The 17,329-nt window shown below is 38.7% G+C and overlaps 3 protein-coding genes and 1 long non-coding RNA gene across 5 annotated transcripts; 1 reads left to right on the top strand and 3 right to left on the bottom strand.

Moving 5' to 3' along the window:
• Positions 1 to 43: 43 nt before the first annotated feature.
• LOC111321366 (uncharacterized) lies at positions 44 to 1,474 on the bottom strand. 2 transcript variants are annotated; one of them, XR_002693969.2, is made up of 2 exons: positions 1,129 to 1,474; positions 44 to 668 (listed from the first exon to the last, which is right to left on the bottom strand). It is a non-coding gene; the product is annotated as an uncharacterized LOC111321366 (long non-coding RNA). The 2 variants fall into 2 exon arrangements; XR_002693970.2 differs by having other exon boundaries at positions 1,248 to 1,474.
• A 5,812-nt stretch (positions 1,475 to 7,286) lies between these two features.
• Positions 7,287 to 8,434, bottom strand: LOC148741475 (uncharacterized). Its single transcript, XM_088741475.1, has one exon. It carries the CDS (start codon positions 8,432 to 8,434, stop codon positions 7,949 to 7,951), a length of 486 nt encoding a protein of 161 aa, XP_088597601.1. The 3' UTR covers positions 7,287 to 7,948.
• Positions 8,435 to 9,970: 1,536 nt separating this feature from the next.
• LOC111321345 (uncharacterized) lies at positions 9,971 to 11,542 on the top strand. Its single transcript, XM_022924193.2, has one exon. The coding sequence runs from the start codon at positions 9,971 to 9,973 to the stop codon at positions 10,907 to 10,909; it is 939 nt and encodes a 312-aa protein (XP_022779928.1). The 3' UTR covers positions 10,910 to 11,542.
• A 3,499-nt stretch (positions 11,543 to 15,041) lies between these two features.
• On the bottom strand, positions 15,042 to 16,506 carry LOC111321317 (uncharacterized). Its single transcript, XM_022924169.2, has one exon. It carries the CDS (start codon positions 16,274 to 16,276, stop codon positions 15,779 to 15,781), a length of 498 nt encoding a protein of 165 aa, XP_022779904.1. The 5' UTR covers positions 16,277 to 16,506; the 3' UTR covers positions 15,042 to 15,778.
• Positions 16,507 to 17,329: the final 823 nt, after the last annotated feature.

Here is a 17,329-nt window from a genome sequence, read left to right as displayed (position 1 = left end):
ATGAATCGTAGTTGAAAGTCAAGCTTGAGACACTGGAACATAGTTCATTCTGTAAAATTTTTATTTATGATTGGGTCAATCTCGATGTGGAACCCAAGTGTCGACAATAATCAATTTGCGTAAGCTATAATTTACAATGACTAGACAAAACTAAAAAAAGAAAATTCAGGTATTTTCCACAAAAATGTTATGTTAAGCGCTTAATTGGTACCAAAAGGTCTAAGGAAATTCCATAAAAAGGAACAAATAAATATAATTTGAAATCTTCGCAACCGATTTGCACCATTTTCACATATGTACCAATGGGAAAGCATTTTCATTCCTCGTCATTGTTAACGTTTAATGATGGACAAAGTTAATAAAGCTGATATAATCAAGTCTTGGCAATTTATTCCAGTCTTTTCGAGAGTGTGTGAATTTGCGCTGTTCGAAGTATGCATCATTTAAAACATGATTTTTAGACTTATTTCGCACCAATCCCTTTGTTGGATCTTGGTCTTCTGTTCTTTGGAGGCGGGCAGGATATTACAATCCAACGTTGTGTCTTTACTGCTAAATGTCCTTAACAACAGGACGCGTGTTTTCCATGCTTTTCCAGCAGCGTAATTTGTGGATCACCAGATGGGCTTCTTTTTTACGCCCCGATCTCCAACATCGAAAATTTTGCTCTGCAAGATAGCGACAGTTTTAAATTTAGATTACATGTATAGGCCACTACGTTCTATCATTCTTCGGTAGTGTTGATCTAAATTAGGTTTCCAAGATCACATGCAGCGCATTCACCACTGTGAATTATTTTTAAACTTTTTGTTTGTTCTTCTCAGTCAGTGAACCGCAAAGAGCAAAGTCAGTTATAAAACGTGCCTAACTTTTCCTTTATCATAAATGAATCTTTCCACCGACTTCTTGTGATGGATCAAAGTTTACACTTATGAAGCTATAATTGTTTCGGATATATTTCTTCCACAACAACCGAGAGATGTACAAGATACGTTTTTTATTTACTGCATGGCGTGTGTTTACTAATGACGATGTTTACTTGTAATCTTCTTTTTCTCTCTATCAATAAATTTCAGTTCTTCACGACGAAAGTGCTAAGTGTGTTTCTCAGACTCACACTAAACCTACCTTCTTGAGATAATCAACTCGATTTGGTTTCATATGTTGCCATTATTTTCCGCGTGTAGAAGTATCTACAAAATTTCCATAATTTCGAATGCGCAGAGATTACAGTGGATTACACTCACGTTTTCGGTAGCGCAATTACTCGCCTCTATTCAAATCATCGGCATCGACAAGTGACAAAATCGCCAAATCAAACGAGGACGATACTTCTGCCTCTACCCCCGACGCATTAAGCATTTCATTGACGACGCTTATAAATGTAACACTCACTTAGTTGTATTAGCCTTGTAGCACTGAATTAATTATTTCTTTATTATATCGTAAGTCTTGTGTCTACAAACCAGACTCGCTACTCACCTTCTTGGAGAATAGTTTCAGCCAGCGTTTCATTTCCCTGATTCTTCGTTTATTCTCTTTTCGCTTTCTCTTTCTCCGATTTTTGTTTCTCAGGCGAGCTTTTCGTCGTTTCTTCTTTCGCTCGTGCCCCTTCTTTTGTATATTTCTCACCCTGCCATCTGTAAGAACAAAAACAACCCCGTGACTTTCCTCTGGAAACGAGAGCAATATCAATGTGAGTGTCGTGAGGATGACAAGAAGCGTGAACGTCTTCATTGCGCGGCCGGGACCACACGAATTACTTCGGGCACTGTCTTCAAGCGCGCTGTTGAATAGAGGCAAGTGCCTAACCACTTCTTTGCTTTGTGATTTAAGCTGCAATTTCGTCCTAATGGGCGGCTATTAAGAATATTGCAGCAAGTGGTAAGAGTGTTTGTTGACCGCTGGGAACGTTCGCTACACTGCTAAGATAGCCTGCTTGGACTGATGTATGCGGGGGGAACTGAAGCATTGTAGCGTCATAAGTGAAATTACCAAGGAATTCCAGGTATGCTATGAAGAGTCTGAAAGTATAATATATTTGAGAGCCTTGAGGCAAACAACAGCATTTGCAGCGTTTATTCTCGTGTCGTTCACAGTTTAACTCTCAGTTCAAACAGCCGTGTAATTTTGGTAAATTTTCTGAGTACATTTTTATGAAATACTGTCAACACCTCGTTAAGGGGATCATAAATCTCCAAGTAATCGCCAATGAACAGTGTTGTGATGTGTAGTGTTTACAAAGGGTTAATAAAGCTAAGAACGTGAGTTTGCCGAAGCATGACTTAAAATAACGTATTTCTATCCAGGCTGACTTCTTGTTCATGATGCAAATATGACATGGAAATTTCGAAAGAATGCGCTGATTGTAATCCTTATATTTTTTTTCTTTTTTCAGTACTGTGATTTTGCGAAACTTGTCAAGCTGATCAAAAGTGAATTTCTTTGTTAGTTTTAGCTACTACAAGACAAGTGCACATCCCCTGAGATTCCTAGCTTCTGAACATCTTTCAATAAAGCAGGCTTAGCCAGCTGATTGCGCAATATCATCATTGTCTTCAGTAAAGATTTTTCGGGATTGTTTGCTCAGTTTGAAATCTCTGTGATCTCGGCCCTGGGATTGCGGAAATGGCGGCGACCGACTCGAACACATCAGACAAACTGGTGCGGTTCACCAGGGTGTGGACAAGTAGGTCTAGTGAATTCACAAAAGATTAAAACCACTTATACCCTCGTCACCATTATTGTCTTTGCAGTCTTTTTGTTTGTTTGTGATAGAACACTTTAATTTCACTATTGAGAAAAATGCAATTAAAGTTGATTTAGGAGTGTCGCAGTTTCAAGGGCACCTAAAAAACTAGTCTCTGAACACGAATATGCAGCATCTTAAAAAGCTACTGAAAACGATCGTTATATACCGTGAGTCCTTTTCCTTCTTCGGGTATCGTTCTAATCTCATCTTTCATCTTTTCAATTTACTCATAGTCTTTAAAACAGGTTAAATTGGTTTCCTTTATTTTTGTTAGGCCGGATCCTAACAAAAATAACCCATAGGCTCGCAATAATCAGCGAGCACAAGAGTTCGTGTTTTTGCTTCGGAGTCATGGAAAAAAGTTATACTTCTATTTTAGAAAAAAAAATTGATTGCATTTCTCTGAAAGTGCAATTAAAATTCCCTATCGTCTTGGAACAAAAGAGAATTCGGTAATAACGACTTTAAGTTGAAAAAGACTGACAAGTGCTCTTTTGTCCATCCTGCATTCTACACATTTTCAACTCCATAAATCAAAACATCTCCTATCTAGACAAACTGTGGCGTTTAAATGAGGTGGAACGAGTGTTCTTGGAATCTGCACCAAGTCACGAAAGCTTCTTTAATACTCCTTCTCGATTATCGTCACTTCCATCCTCGGCCTATATTTCCACAAGATTTTCAAATATTTTGAAAAACCACAATGACGTTTGTAAAGTAGATAGCCTAAGAAATGACGAAAGCCTTTGACTTCTCGGTACATTCCATTCTCCGACTGAGAAGCCGGGATCTAAGATTCAGAGGGAAGAAACTTCGATATAAACCACCAATTTACGCAGATCAGTTTAGTATTGCTCTTTATTTTCACAACGTGGGAGAAAAATGTGGCACCCTATCAAAGCGCGGCACTCCGACAGTATCCAGGCAGGCATTCGGAATACTGCTTTCAGAAACATTAATATGTTGCTAGAAACCCTCAAGTTTAGTGTTAGTATCATCACGAGCGCCAAGTGACGTTCACGCGAACACGTTTTCCTTTCTCAAACATGTTAAGGCTCTAAAACTGAAGTTAAACAAAAAGTAGTTTGTTATATATTCTCCCTGAACAAAATAAAAATCTGCAAGATAGTGCAGTCCCCCCAATGCTATGGGTTGAATTTCTTCGCGACAGCTGGAGAAGGGCTTTTTCCTTCTCTGGCGACAACATTACGTTTTTTAGAGAGACCTCTCCGGTCAGCGGACTACTTACACAAGGAAGAGAGAAAGTCAGTTGGTAAAACCAATTCAGTTTTAAAGGGACTCGCGACGACACTGAGAGAGAAGGACTTCTTGCTCTTCTGAAGTGAAAAATATATTTTAATGGGCGAACTGACTGTGTTGTATCTTGAAATAATTATAATAGATTGTTGGCTGCGAGAACAGCTTTTCAATTCAGACTTGTTTGATGATGTTCAGTTAAACTTTCCTGAGCGATTGAGCTGCGCATGTGGATAAAGATTTGTGGTACTGAGCTTGAAACTGGTCACACATTTAAACAGCAGAGAGACTTGGTAATTAGATAATTTTCCAGGAACATCAGTAATGATTGGAAAAATAAGTGAAAAAACTTGAATAAATAAATTCAGAACTTCGACGAGATCTACTCCTCTGTGGCCATGTAGATACCGTTGCTGCGCCAAAACAACTGTGTTTTGATGCCACATATTGGGAGTAGGGTCAAGTGTGAGTGCCTTATTAATTTCCGCCCTCAAAAAGAATAGAGTCAAGTATGGAATAAATGGTAAGAGAATATCTCTTATTAGATGGTCCATATTTCAAATCAAATATTTGCCCTATCGAACCGAAAGACCTCCTCATCTCTTCGTTTAAATGGGACAAGTCACCCACGAACTTTTCATAGCTCAAGCCAATAGTAGAACTTATCATGTTTCCCTTTCCCTGGATTCGAAACTACCAGCTTTTGGGCTAAAAAAATAAATTATCAGAAACATCGATCTAAGGCCCCCGATTATAAATAGAAAATACTAAGACTTTCGGCCGAATTTCGAAGAGATTAATTTTCTTTACTTTAGTTTGTTGATGTGCTATGTAGTCGTTATTTTAATTTCTCTCGTAAAAGCTATGCGCGTAAGCTTCTCCAGTTTTCCAAGAACAAACAAATACTTCAGACAGATCATTCCCTTCCTCTTTGTTATTGGATTGCAAAACAGTGTCAGAGCATTAAAGTGCACCTACACCCAAAAAATTTTTTTCGCTTAACGAAGTAAGCTTATTTTTTTGAGTATTTCTGCGCAAAAATTTTTTTATTTGCTCAAATCTTCAATTTTCTATGCCCAGTCAAAATACGGAAAATCGGCCGCCATCTTGCCCCACGACCGAGTTTAAAGAAGAATGGCTCTAGCGGGTAATGTGACGTCAAATCGAGAACACGAAAGTCTGCATCTCACACATTTTCACTTGTTTGGGAAGATTGTCGTCGATATCGTCCGAAATATGCCGACTAGGTGTGTTGTATGAAGATTGTATGGAGCGCGATACCCTCTTGCAAATTTCGCACGTTGCTACATCCTTCTACAACACACTTAGTCGGCATATTTTCGGACAATTATCGACTACAACCTTCCCAAACAATTGAAAATGTGTGAAAAGCAGACTTTCGTGTTCTCGATTTGACGTCACATTACCCACTAGAGCCATTCCTCTTTAAACTCGGTCGTGGGGCAAGATGGCGGCCGATTTTCCGTATTTTGACTGGGCATAGAAAATTGAAGATTTGAGCAAATAAAAAAATTTTTGCGCAGAAATACTCAAAAAAATAAGCTTACTTCGTTAAGCGAAAAAAATTTTTTGGGTGTAGGTGCACTTTAAGTTCCAACACTTATTTTTCTGGGAGATCTTTTTTTTCAATAAGCACGGGCTAATTTTTAGTTTCTCATTTAGAGATATTAAATTTGGCAAAGTGAAGTTCACTGATTAGGGGTAGGGGTAGGGCGTGGTCCGTTAGACCTTTGACGATCACTCAGCTATCCTCGTTGAAAAACTGTCTACTCTAACCGTACAGTACCTTCTATCACCCACTCTAAAGTAATGCACTTTTTGACTGTCGCATCAATAACCAGGGCCAATCTAGCCGAGTGCGAGAGTCTTAAAATAGAAAAAGAGACATATTTAGACACCTTAAAGAAAATCGGAAAATAGAAGCGCACCATTTCTATAAACATGAACTTGCCCCAATGTTATCTCAGTAAATTAATGACAGTGTCAATATAAATAGCAGTGCTTCCTTTTTCTACGTTACTCAGATATTGTACTCGGCCCTTCTTGTTTATTTCGGGGATCTCTAAATATGCGAGTTTACAAAATTATAAGGGAAATTTAAGCATTTTCCGTCCAAAATGCTGCTGAGAATTTTTAGTGTTTCAAGCCACAGTAGGATGATCTCTTTCTCAAACTAAATCAGAAGGAAACTAGCTTGTAAGAGGCTAGGGTGGACCTGCAAAAAAAAGCACCCTGCCTGCCTCGCCCGATGGGGGTAATATCTTGCATTGCTCTCTTCAAAACAAGTGCATTGCTTTGTTTTAATACAGACATTTATTGAAAGTTTTTGGAAGAGCTCAGAAGCTTTTTTAAAGACAATCCTTGGAAAACAAGGTGTTTCAAATGTGTATACCGTCAGTGCTAACCACCTAAGGTTGCAAATTGAAATAAATTTTTACTAATTTTGATAGATGGAAGGGGGCAAAAATTCTAAATTTGGTGCAACGCTCCAAGATAGACAGCTGGTGAAACTATTTTGAGATGGCTGCTCATTCTTCACTCATCCTTGACTTTGGGAGCGATAAATTGGCATGATAAATGGTTTTAAGAAATCATAAAGCTGTTGATCGTCTTATGGGCAGAGCTTTACTCGAAGTTAAGAGCAAACGTTTTTTAAGTTTTAAAATTAGCCAGAGGTTTCTCTTTACAGCGGGACGTTATCCCTGGGTAAAATTCTACTAAAAATTCACTCAAAATTCTACTACAATTTAATTAGCTTAAGCGTTTGAAAAAATTTTGAGATATTATCAAACCTGAGGGGCATAAATGGGCGTTTGGAGTCAGTGTTCCTAGACAGCGGTTTAAAAAAAAAGGTGTGTAATTGACACCCTACTCTAACACCAATATCACTTATAATTGAATTGTTTCTATTTACGTAATCGCCATGATACGGTGAGAGTGCTGTTAAGTTACGCACTGTTTCACTTAGCACTCATCAATATAGTTGACATTGAACGGCAATATGACTTCCTTCCGTTTGTATGATGTCTGTTTATGGTTGCTATGGGATTTAATTGATCGGTTAACTTGTCAATACATCTCTTTCTACCACGCGCAAAATGTCAAACGCGGAATGCTTCTATCTTTTGACACAAAAGCTTTCAGCCCTGGACGTCATTTGCTCGTCAAAAAGGCGACCATCGATGGCATCGAAGCGTGAAATGCGAGCACATAACGTAATAGAATCAACAAATAATACATTTGCGTCTACAAAGGATCAGCAGGATTGAAAGGACGTGTATTTAAAAACGTTTCTGTTTCACCAGTTGACACCGTTTTTAACAACATATCATGCGTTTAATCACGTTCGTGGCACTGATTGCGAAACAATTATTCCATCTCTTAAGTTTCATTTAGTATTAGTCTATTGATCTGCTCTCAACTATGCTACTTGAAGATTCCTTTTGCTTTGTCACTATAGTGATTACAGAGCAATTTAAGAAGGGAAAGGGTATATTCATTTATCGAGTAAAACACGCACGAGGAACCAGGTAACGTTTGACTTATCAGCATTCGATCCCCCGTTATTTTCCTGCATCAATGAGACGAAATTACATCACATCCAACCACAGCGACAAAATGCGCACGGGAACATTACTACGCACGTTAGATTGTACCAATCTTCATCTGAGAGGAAATGATTCTCACGCCTCCAACGACTCTTCACGGTGATCATTGCCTATATTGCTATCTTTTCCGCCTACAAACTAGTGCGTTGAAGTTTAAGATAAACAAATATAGAATTCCACTTCCAGTTAGCAAATTCGCTAGAAACTGTCGAAGATCCCTCGCATAGATGTCGGCAAGGACCGCTTTGGACTCAAACCCGACTCCTTTCAGTCAATACGCCTACGTATTGATCAGTAGTTGCCTTACACTTCAACTCATAATTTGTGCACTGCTCGTGGAACGCACAGTCCAACTACTCATCATTGCCAATTTAGTTTTTAGTCCAGCGATTATCTTGTCTCGCTTCTCAAGCCGTTCTCTGAGTACTTGGTTCCTGTTATGAACTTCCCGTTTCAGCTTTACATATTTCTCAATCTCCTCCCTGACTTGTGAGATGATGTCCTGCTTGGCTCGAAGGCGATCCATCATTTCTTGCATAACACTGTCGCATCTTTGACTTATCTGCTCTTTTTCATACCGTAGTTTCTCGGCCTGAAGTAATAGAGTGTCCTGAAAGTCGTGAGAATTCTTTATTTGACTGTTTTTCTTGGCGAGCTTTGCTTTCAATTTCTCAATTTCGTGATATGCCCTCGCAACGTCGTTCATAATATCGATTTTACTCCTCTCGAGCGAGAGCAGTGCGTCATTATTAACTTGAATTGTTCTCTCTTGTTGACAAATTGTTGCTCTTATCATGATTATAAACGGAGACGGCAGAGCCTAGTACTATTTCCCCCGATTGGAGAAAAGGATTTGATATTTTACTTTCGAAATGTTTTTCTTCTTCTTTGTCAATACATTGTGAGTCGACGTTGTATCTTCGTAGACCTCGAACGAACGACCGGACTGATCATAGCAATTCGTTCCCGCTTCTGGGTTGCAGCTGCAATTACTTGGTAACAATCAAATCGTGATAATGGCCAGAATCCTTCGCTGAAAGTAAATTTGCGTAGTGCCTTATTCCCTTGAAGAAAGTTCTCCTTTTTTGTCTTTCAATAGCTCCAAGACGCCAGTAATGAAAATTCTGCAATGACGAATAGCACCGGAAAGTTAATGCAACAATATAGTTGATGTGTTTGCTGAGTTTGCTCTCCCTTCCCATACATGTGCTGAAGTATGGCGGATCAATATGGCAGCTTCATACTTTAAGCTCTGGTGCGATGAAAATGTTTTTCGCTCTTGCAAATATAGCTTACCAGTATTCCTAATGTTAATAATGTTTGTGTGCGTATTTTTCTTTTGTTTGTCGCTTGTCTCCCGGCAGTGGTAAACAAAAGCGTCGTTCATTGAAAGCCTATTAACATTTGGTTGATGTTTTAGCTTAATACACGCGAATAAAAATTGCTGAGCGGGAGTCATTGTTTAAGAGGATGGAAATGGACTTTTAATTTTTTGTACAGAGCCGACTCTCCTTGTACAAAATTGACTGTACAAAACTTCATGACGTTTGTTCAACGAATGGATAGTAGCATGTGTTACTAGTATCTATTCTGCGGTAGTGATATCGTCATCTTAATAAATAATCGTTTACTGTTTAGTGGGAGCCATAAATATCTGTCTATGCATGACGAACGATTTGCAATTATTTAATCAGTATGTGTAGTGTTGATTTGTTCAGAGGCTCGTTCAACAGGCCTTGTCGATATCACCAGACATTAAGCACATTATTTACCCCAACCACACTGAAGTGCAGTGACATGTTAGACTTCCGTTATAAAGACACTACAGCAGTAGATCTGTTAAACAAGACATTCAGCCTTGCCCTTATGAAAGCGTTGATAGCAATTTAATCGAATGTGGTAAGCGTTTTTGTTCACTTCATAACCTGGTGACGCATGATTTTGAGCTAATTGCAAAGTTCTGCCATGTTCTCTCATGCCAGCAGCGCGCGCATTTCATACCACTATGACACCTAAGCTATCTCGTTATCATTCGTCTAAAGTACTTACATGCATGAAGAAAAATTGACGCCCTTATAATGACACTTGACGTCTGTGTTAATTATATGCGAGGTTGTGGTAACACGTAAACACTGTGTTTCTCTGGCGTTGGTAAGGCAGAACTAAAATTTAATTTGATTTTCTGCTACTGTTACGGAAAGGGTCAAACAATGACGAAGTGCTGAGTCATATGATTGAAGATCACGACACATGCACTGGACTTGAAGGTGACTGAACATTTTCAGCCGGCACAGACAACTTTTGAATTGCCGTCACCTTGAAGAGATCAAATATGGCAGCGGATGGTAAAGTCGCTTCGCTGCCCTCAATTGAGCTAGACAATAATTTCGATCGCAGTGAATTCTCCCCAATAGACGGTCGAACGGAAAGCAAGACTTGCTTTGAACAAAGCCTTTCCTGGGAAGTTGCAGTAAACCAGGAGTTGCTTGAACCAGAAATTGTAAGGGCGAGGAGCGTTAGCCCACATTGCAAGGTCATACTTCCATCCACATCAACACAAACCGGCAAAACCAGGCGGGTCGGAGATAAGCATGTGAGTACAGAACAAAACGAACTTCGGCAAAAGAATCTGAACAGATCAGGAACATTTAACCATATCTCTTTAGACAACCCTTACCGAGAATCAGGTAAGTTGTCAAGGAGCGGTGAATTCGAGCTTCCAATCATCCCATCTCAATCAAAACGACAAAGAGCCCTCACTGAACCGTATCCACTGTCTTCTTTTGATGAAGGTGTTGACATCGTAGAAGGCAATGTGTTTCGTAAGAACCTGAGTTTAATGTACCGTCAAGGCAAAGAAGTGAGAAAACTGGAGTATGATAACACTGCGTCGAGAAGAACTTTACAGGAAGCACACGATATGATAGGAGAACTCAAAGCCAAGATTGAAAAGAGAAATAAATTCATACGAGAGAGGAACAAGAAGGAAGGAGACGTCGCCCATGTTGTTGAAACTTTAAAACGGGAAAGGGACGAAAAGCTCCTAGAATACAAAACGATACAGAAACGAATGACCGAAGCACTGGCGCTGAAAGACAAAAATCTTGAAGATATTGAGGCAGAGAGGACACAGACTGAGGGCCTTTACCAAAAACAATTGAAGGAGAATACTGAACTGATGAGAAAACTTGAAGCAAGAGAGAAACAAATTAAGCAACTGAAAGAAAAGACGGAAAAAGCAAAGAAATGGAAAGATAACGTAAGAAACTAACTTACAATAACTAAAGCTCAAATCATTTGGGTGGTTGAGGTCCTAAATAAAGCTGGAGCGCCGTTCGTCACATCATCAGTTCATCAAATGGTAATTAGGAAGCCCTTTCTTTAAGGAACAGTGTCATGGATTGTGGATCTCAAAACAATACGCGTAAATTTTTCAAGTTCGAGTCTGTCATTTGCTATACTTTGTGAATTCTCTGCGAATTAAGCTACCCTTCAAGTTCCTTCACGATTAATTATTTCTTCTGTTATGTTCCTACCTTAATGAACTGATATTTTCAGTTTTCTCCCTCAAGTTGAAGGGAGACGGCTTGAACATTTCAAACAGTGACTGAAAATACTGTGACACTGCTCCTTAATGGGCAACGGCTTTGAACATTTCAAACAGTGAATGAAAATACTGTGACACTACTCCTTAATGGGCAAGGGGTTTATGTATGACCATTCCGTAAGGCAATACGCCGTAAGCAACCAAATGAAAATGTCTCGCAAGTTGGCTAGAATTGCATCTGTAGCGTAAATTTCTCAACTGGGATAGATCTAACTGTGACCTTTTTTCATCATTACTGTTTGTAAGTGGGTCATTTGAAAGAAAAAAAAAAAACAGATATCGTGGTACAATCGTGAATTGAGGTTCTGATGATAAGGAGGTGAAAGCTTCTGGACTAGCATCAGGGGGCCAATGGTAGTGACATTTGTCTTGACTAACCGTGAATAAAGGAGTGGGTAACCATCGAGAAAGCAGCAACGTACAGACCATGTTAGGCCTCGTTTGCTCGTTGACTTGGCATAACCAACATAACATGCCTCTGTACGCAGTATATGAATAATGCTAGCTTTCCTCGACAGTACAAGTTTTGTAGCCGACAGCATTTGAGTAGTCTCCTTCGCAGCCGTTGTTTGGACTCGTCACGCAACGCTCCCTCCCCACCAACCGGCCGGTTGGTGGGGGAGGGAGCGTTGCGTGACGAGCCCAAACAACGGCTGCGAAGGAGACTAGCATTTGAGCCGCACAAGAAGATACGTTCACTTCTTTTCGTGGCACGGCTTTGTAAGACATGAGATTCTGTTCATTAATAACCCCAAACAAAGGTGGTAAAACTTCGTTAACAGAGGAGGTTTTTTAAGCTGTGAGCTTCTTTGAGGAGTGTATAGACGATTTCTTTTGAGGCCTGTTTTAGCTCCGTCAATCAAAACAAAATCCCAGATATGTCACTTAATTAATTTTATTAACTACCCTTTGGCGCAACTGATAAGTTACAGGCCGCGATTGCATCAGCTTAAGTCTGAACTTAAGCTATTATTTGTCATAGTTTTCTATGGCCTCTTCGATTTCTTTGTAACCTTGTCTTCTGGTTAAGACGTGGCACAGGAATTCTGCTTTAAGTCACAGGTGAAAATGAAATCACGACCCTCACTTCGCTGACCCAACCCCCCCCCCCTCCCGCTTTCATCTTACTCTGTCTCCCCCTGTTGGCCACTGCATTGTATGTAAATTATTCTCGCTTTAACGTTTGTTTTCAGCAGTATATTAAGGAGCACGAAATACCTCGCACTAACCGAGTTTTAGGTCCGTAATGTTAGTTACGGACCGAGTTTTTTCTGCCATAAATCAGTGTGGAAAAAAAAAAAGCGAGGTTCCATGCCCTACATTGAGGACCGAGAAAACGCGGTCAGAAGGATACTCAGTCTATCTCGGAGTTCCGGATAGAAAGGAAAATTTCAATTCCAATCAAACTTTTGAATTTAGTGGGCCGTACAATGAAATACGGCCTGCTGTCTAAACAGTATCCAAGAATTTAAATTAAAGCGCGTCAAAGGTATGACATAACATTTTTATGATCTTCCCGTTTGACACAAAATTGAGAATGCGCGTCCGTGGGCCAGAGAGATAAGAACTCTGAGAGAAACGATATCTCTAAAAATCTTGCGATTAAGATTTACAGTGCAAAATTGTATTAAAAATCTAAAGGATATGAGTGTAAACACCTTCTCGCAAATAAAGATGGTTGATAATCAAAAAAGAAAACAAAAAAGACTTCAAAATCAATGGACATTTTGGTTATTTTAGGTTCCAAGGTAAATAAGTAGAAGGCCAGCAGGACTGGAATATTAACTGTTTTTATTATTGCATTGATATGACGACAGTTGTTCTTAATGATGAAAACAACCAGCAAGAGAAAGGGTTAGAATATTTGCCGACAAAACGTTTAAACAGAAAGGAGTCGTGTGTATAAATTATACGGCTGTTAAAATTCAATCACAATTTTTTTTTTTTTAACAAAAAAGGGTAGTTTCAAGAATTAGAAGCCATAAATTAATTCCTGTACATCATTTTTTCAAGCGCTTTCAAATAAACATTTTAAGTTTTTGAACACAACTTCGTTACATGACGACTTCGGTCGCGTGAAAACGTTCAAGGAAATTTTTTTCTCTGCTCTCGATATAAAGTTTTCCAACCAAACAAACCAATCTGCCTCTAGCGAAAAAGAGCTCCGCAATATTTGAAGTGCGATATTCACGAGTGAATATCTGGTATCACTGCATTTATTGAAGCAAAAACTTATGTTAGAACTTAGTTATGTCAAAGAAGCTAACCCTTCTCAAAATTATACTTTCGGTTTTCTTAGTAGACCGCCAAGCCAGATTATTGTCAACTATTGCTAACATTGTCCTCGTCTTATGATAACAAACAGCTTTAAAACTGGTGCCGTTTGTCCCAAAATCTATTTGCTATATACCATCAAATCAATCGCGAACCAAAACAATTAAAAACATATTTTTTGATCATCTGTCGCTGTTTTCTTTTACTTTTACTGAGCCGAAAAATTAACTTGACCGTCCCTGTTTCTTTTTTGTTTCAAATTCTTTCCCCAAAAAAGAATAAAATAATTGATGACACGTTGATTAAGACTTCGCTACCAACATTTTATCGTTAGCAAGTTACCGTAAGCTATCGATTTAAACTCTGGTTTGCCTTCGCTTAAAGTGCGCCGATATCAGGAGAATCCATAATGATATCGACACACATGCAAGTATATGAATATTGCTTTGTTTCTCGAATACAAAAGTTTTTAATGTGATCTCGCTTGAGAGATCTAACTTCGGTTAAATAATATGGTAATCACAACTTTTAAAAGACCGAAAACAAAAACCTCTATTTAGGACAGCCATTAGCATGAATTATGATCATGAGGTCGCTTTTGTGTCATCAAAAAGAAGCTGGACAAACATCAATTGAAGAATCAGCTGGCCATTGTCTCCATTCATACGTGCAGGCCAAGAAATTTTGCGATCAAAATTAAAGCCTCAAGCGCACGTCCTTCGCCGTTCCTTCTATCAACAATAACAACAAAAAAAAAAAAACAACATTGGAGTGAAATTCTCAACTTTTAGCAAAGTAGTCTCCCTGTTGTGTCAAATGGTTGCGATAGTCACACAGCTCTCTACTTTCTTGATTTTTAAAACTAAGCGAAAATAATCGCTCTCAGTAAACTTATGTTCTTTTCATCCATTATGCTTTTTAGGGTTATGAAACACTCTTACCATCAGTCAAGAAATAACAGATAAGATAACAATAAACCGCATAGAAAAACTAGCCCTGGCAATATTTTAATTTCCTTCAGCCGGACAAAAAAAAAAAAAAAAAAGCGATAATATAAACGAACGACTCATGCAGCTTAGCCACTTTCAATGTATAAAGAAACCGCCCACAAAAAAATAAACTGAAATCGGAGTTTAAGAATTAAAATTGTAAACAAAGTTAAACTGAATACGGTCGTTAAATCTGAAACGAACCGTTCATTTAAATTTTTTTTCTGGCGACAGAGGAAAGGTGTCAAGAAGTGTATACCGAGAAAGGTTATTATCATATGTTCATTACAGTTTAAATATATTACACACAGCAGTTGTCAAGGTTTGAAATAAAAATTGCATAAAAAAGAAACTTAACAACAGAAAAGGAATTAGTTCATTCTCTTTTAGTTGTAAAATAGTTCAAGTTTCAGGATACAAATAATACTATCTCGGGTCAAGCGAGCAAAAATTTTGAATGCGCTTTTTTGCGTAGTTAAAACAAAACAAGGAGGTGAGCAAAGTGGAACATTAGCTAGAAAAGATTCAATCACTGTGCTAAAAGTCAAACTTTAATTTCACCAAGTTCGCTAACTAAAGTTACAAACCTCAGTATATCTGTTCCATGTTATACTGTGGTTCATCTCTTGAATACAGCGCGTGAATATCACTTATACAGGTGGCAATCATAGAGGAATATTAATGACTTTAAAGGAAAGTGGTATCTTAAAATGGATCTTTATCGTCGCGCGCGTTAAAGGGTAATGGCGCACGATTTTAAAAGATTTTAAGCAACACGCGACACCCAGATCGCAAAACAACGGCGCGCGCCGAAATGGTAAACGGGGTGAGCAAAAGACCACATTGTACATTCAATATGCCTTTTTTGCTCGTTTAGTAGTCAACTAAAGTCGCGTAGTTTGTGTACTTAATTACAAAACGCTTAAAATATGCAAGGACAAGGGGTACATGCAAAATTACAATAACAAGATTTTATAAAGTCAAATGGTTTTAGAATTCATATGGTGCGATATTTAAAATTTAAGAGGATCAGTCGATTTAAAAATGTTTTTTTCATTGGTGTTCATTGACGAAAGAGAATTAAAATAAATAGATTTAAAGGTAAATTTACTTTATTCCAATGTTGTGTGTTTTTATCCCAATCCAATCTGGTTGACCCTTTGCAAGTTTTTCGCCGAATCGCCTTATTTCTCGTTCTGCGATGAGCGTTGTTAAATGCACCGAGTGTGACCACAGTGAGGCTTGTGAATATTCATGTCGCATTGCTGTTTCAGTGAAACTCGTAAGACAAAACACTTAGAAGCTTCTCTGGCGTGTCAATAAGATGAGCGGGACAGATAGGGTTTTGTAACTCCAAAAACGTCGCAAATTCCGAGAACGAGTCTAAAACGTCCCACTCAACTGTTAAGTTCATCTGCGAAGTCGCTATGGACTGTTGATTCATCGTATTGCCTAATGTTGATCGCTTTGAAACGGCCTCCAGGCTGTACCCACAATTACCACTGTTGTGTAAGATTTCGCTTTTTATTTCTGAAGATTGCGCAATTCCATCCTGTCGAGATTTTCTAGCGCTCTCTTTTTCATGTTTTCTGCGGATCTTGACATTAACTTTTGATGTTTTATGATTGGGATTTCCTTGAGGAGACTGTTTCAATTCACATTGCGTCTCTGGCATTGCTTGCTCCCAGGTTTGTCCCCCACTTTCTGTACAAGCTTTGGGAAAGTCAATGTGATGCAGTCTTGTAGTGTTCCCAAATCGAAGAGCCATACGATCCAATTTTAAATTTCCGGTTATCGGCTAAAAACTCAAAATGAGCACTTTGGAAGTGTCCTAATCTTTTTGCTTGATCTGATACGGTTATCGCACAGTTCCCTTTTGCCGCTCTTTACAAAACGTGCTTTCAGAAATAAATTTTAAAGTAAGGCCACAAAACACACAAGGCCAAATGTTTACGACTGGGCGACAAGATAAACACTTGAAAAAGAGTAAGAAGTCACCACTTCTTGACTTGTGGTCGAGTTCCCCGGGAATTTCCTTCGACAGACCGCTCAACCCAGAACTGTTGCGTTGTTCTTTGCTTCTCTTCTATAAATCCGTTTGCGTGTGTCGTATCGGGCATAGCTGACACGTTGTTATCGTTAACTTCCATGAGAAAGAGTAACCGCGAAACATATGGTACCTGTTTGAAACACAACAAGGAAAGTCGAATCGAGTCATTAGCCAAACATCTGCTTGAAGAGACAGTGTTATTGGCTAACGATTTCTATTGTTTAGAACTCACCTTCTTGCCGTCTTTGTCTATTGCTTGCTAACCGAGTATCAGAAATAAATTAGCTTCTTAAGGACTGTGTAAATGGCGATTTACGCAATGTTGATAATTTCCTTTGAATATATTGACTACGAGCGTCAGGAGGATGACTCGAGGTGGAGAGTGGTAGAGAGTCAGTTACTCAAGACGCTCAGGTTACCCACGTTTGTGCATGCAAAATTATTAACGTCTGTTTGTTTTTCATGATTGTTACTCATTTATTATTCACACAAATTAACCATCACATGGAGAAATTTTCAATTCAGTTTAGCAGCACACTAGAAATTGCTTGTGATTGTCAGTAACCGCACTGACAAAGGCCAAACAGTTATGAAGCAGAGAGATTTCAGCATAATATGCTCTTCAGCGGGTTCGGAGGTAACCCCTTTTCTTCTAGAACCGGTAACTCATTAGTTGTACGACATCAAGTACATTTTTTTTCTCTTGTGAATTTTCCCTGCAAAAGAATAACTGGTTATTGTGTAGATTCACCTGCTTTAAATGTTTTCTTA

Source organism: Stylophora pistillata, chromosome 1 (genome assembly GCF_964205215.1).
Source record: "Stylophora pistillata chromosome 1, jaStyPist1.2, whole genome shotgun sequence".
NCBI lineage: Eukaryota > Metazoa > Cnidaria > Anthozoa > Scleractinia > Pocilloporidae > Stylophora > Stylophora pistillata.
Note: the sequence above shows the minus strand (reverse complement) of the source record. Positions and strands in the feature narration are given on the sequence as shown.

Coding starts and splice junctions, on each gene's coding strand:
- LOC148741475 (XM_088741475.1), bottom strand. CDS start 8,434: ATGATAAGAGCAACAATTTGTCAACAAGAGAGAACAATTCAAGTTAAT.
- LOC111321345 (XM_022924193.2), top strand. CDS start 9,971: ATGGCAGCGGATGGTAAAGTCGCTTCGCTGCCCTCAATTGAGCTAGAC.
- LOC111321317 (XM_022924169.2), bottom strand. CDS start 16,276: ATGGCTCTTCGATTTGGGAACACTACAAGACTGCATCACATTGACTTT.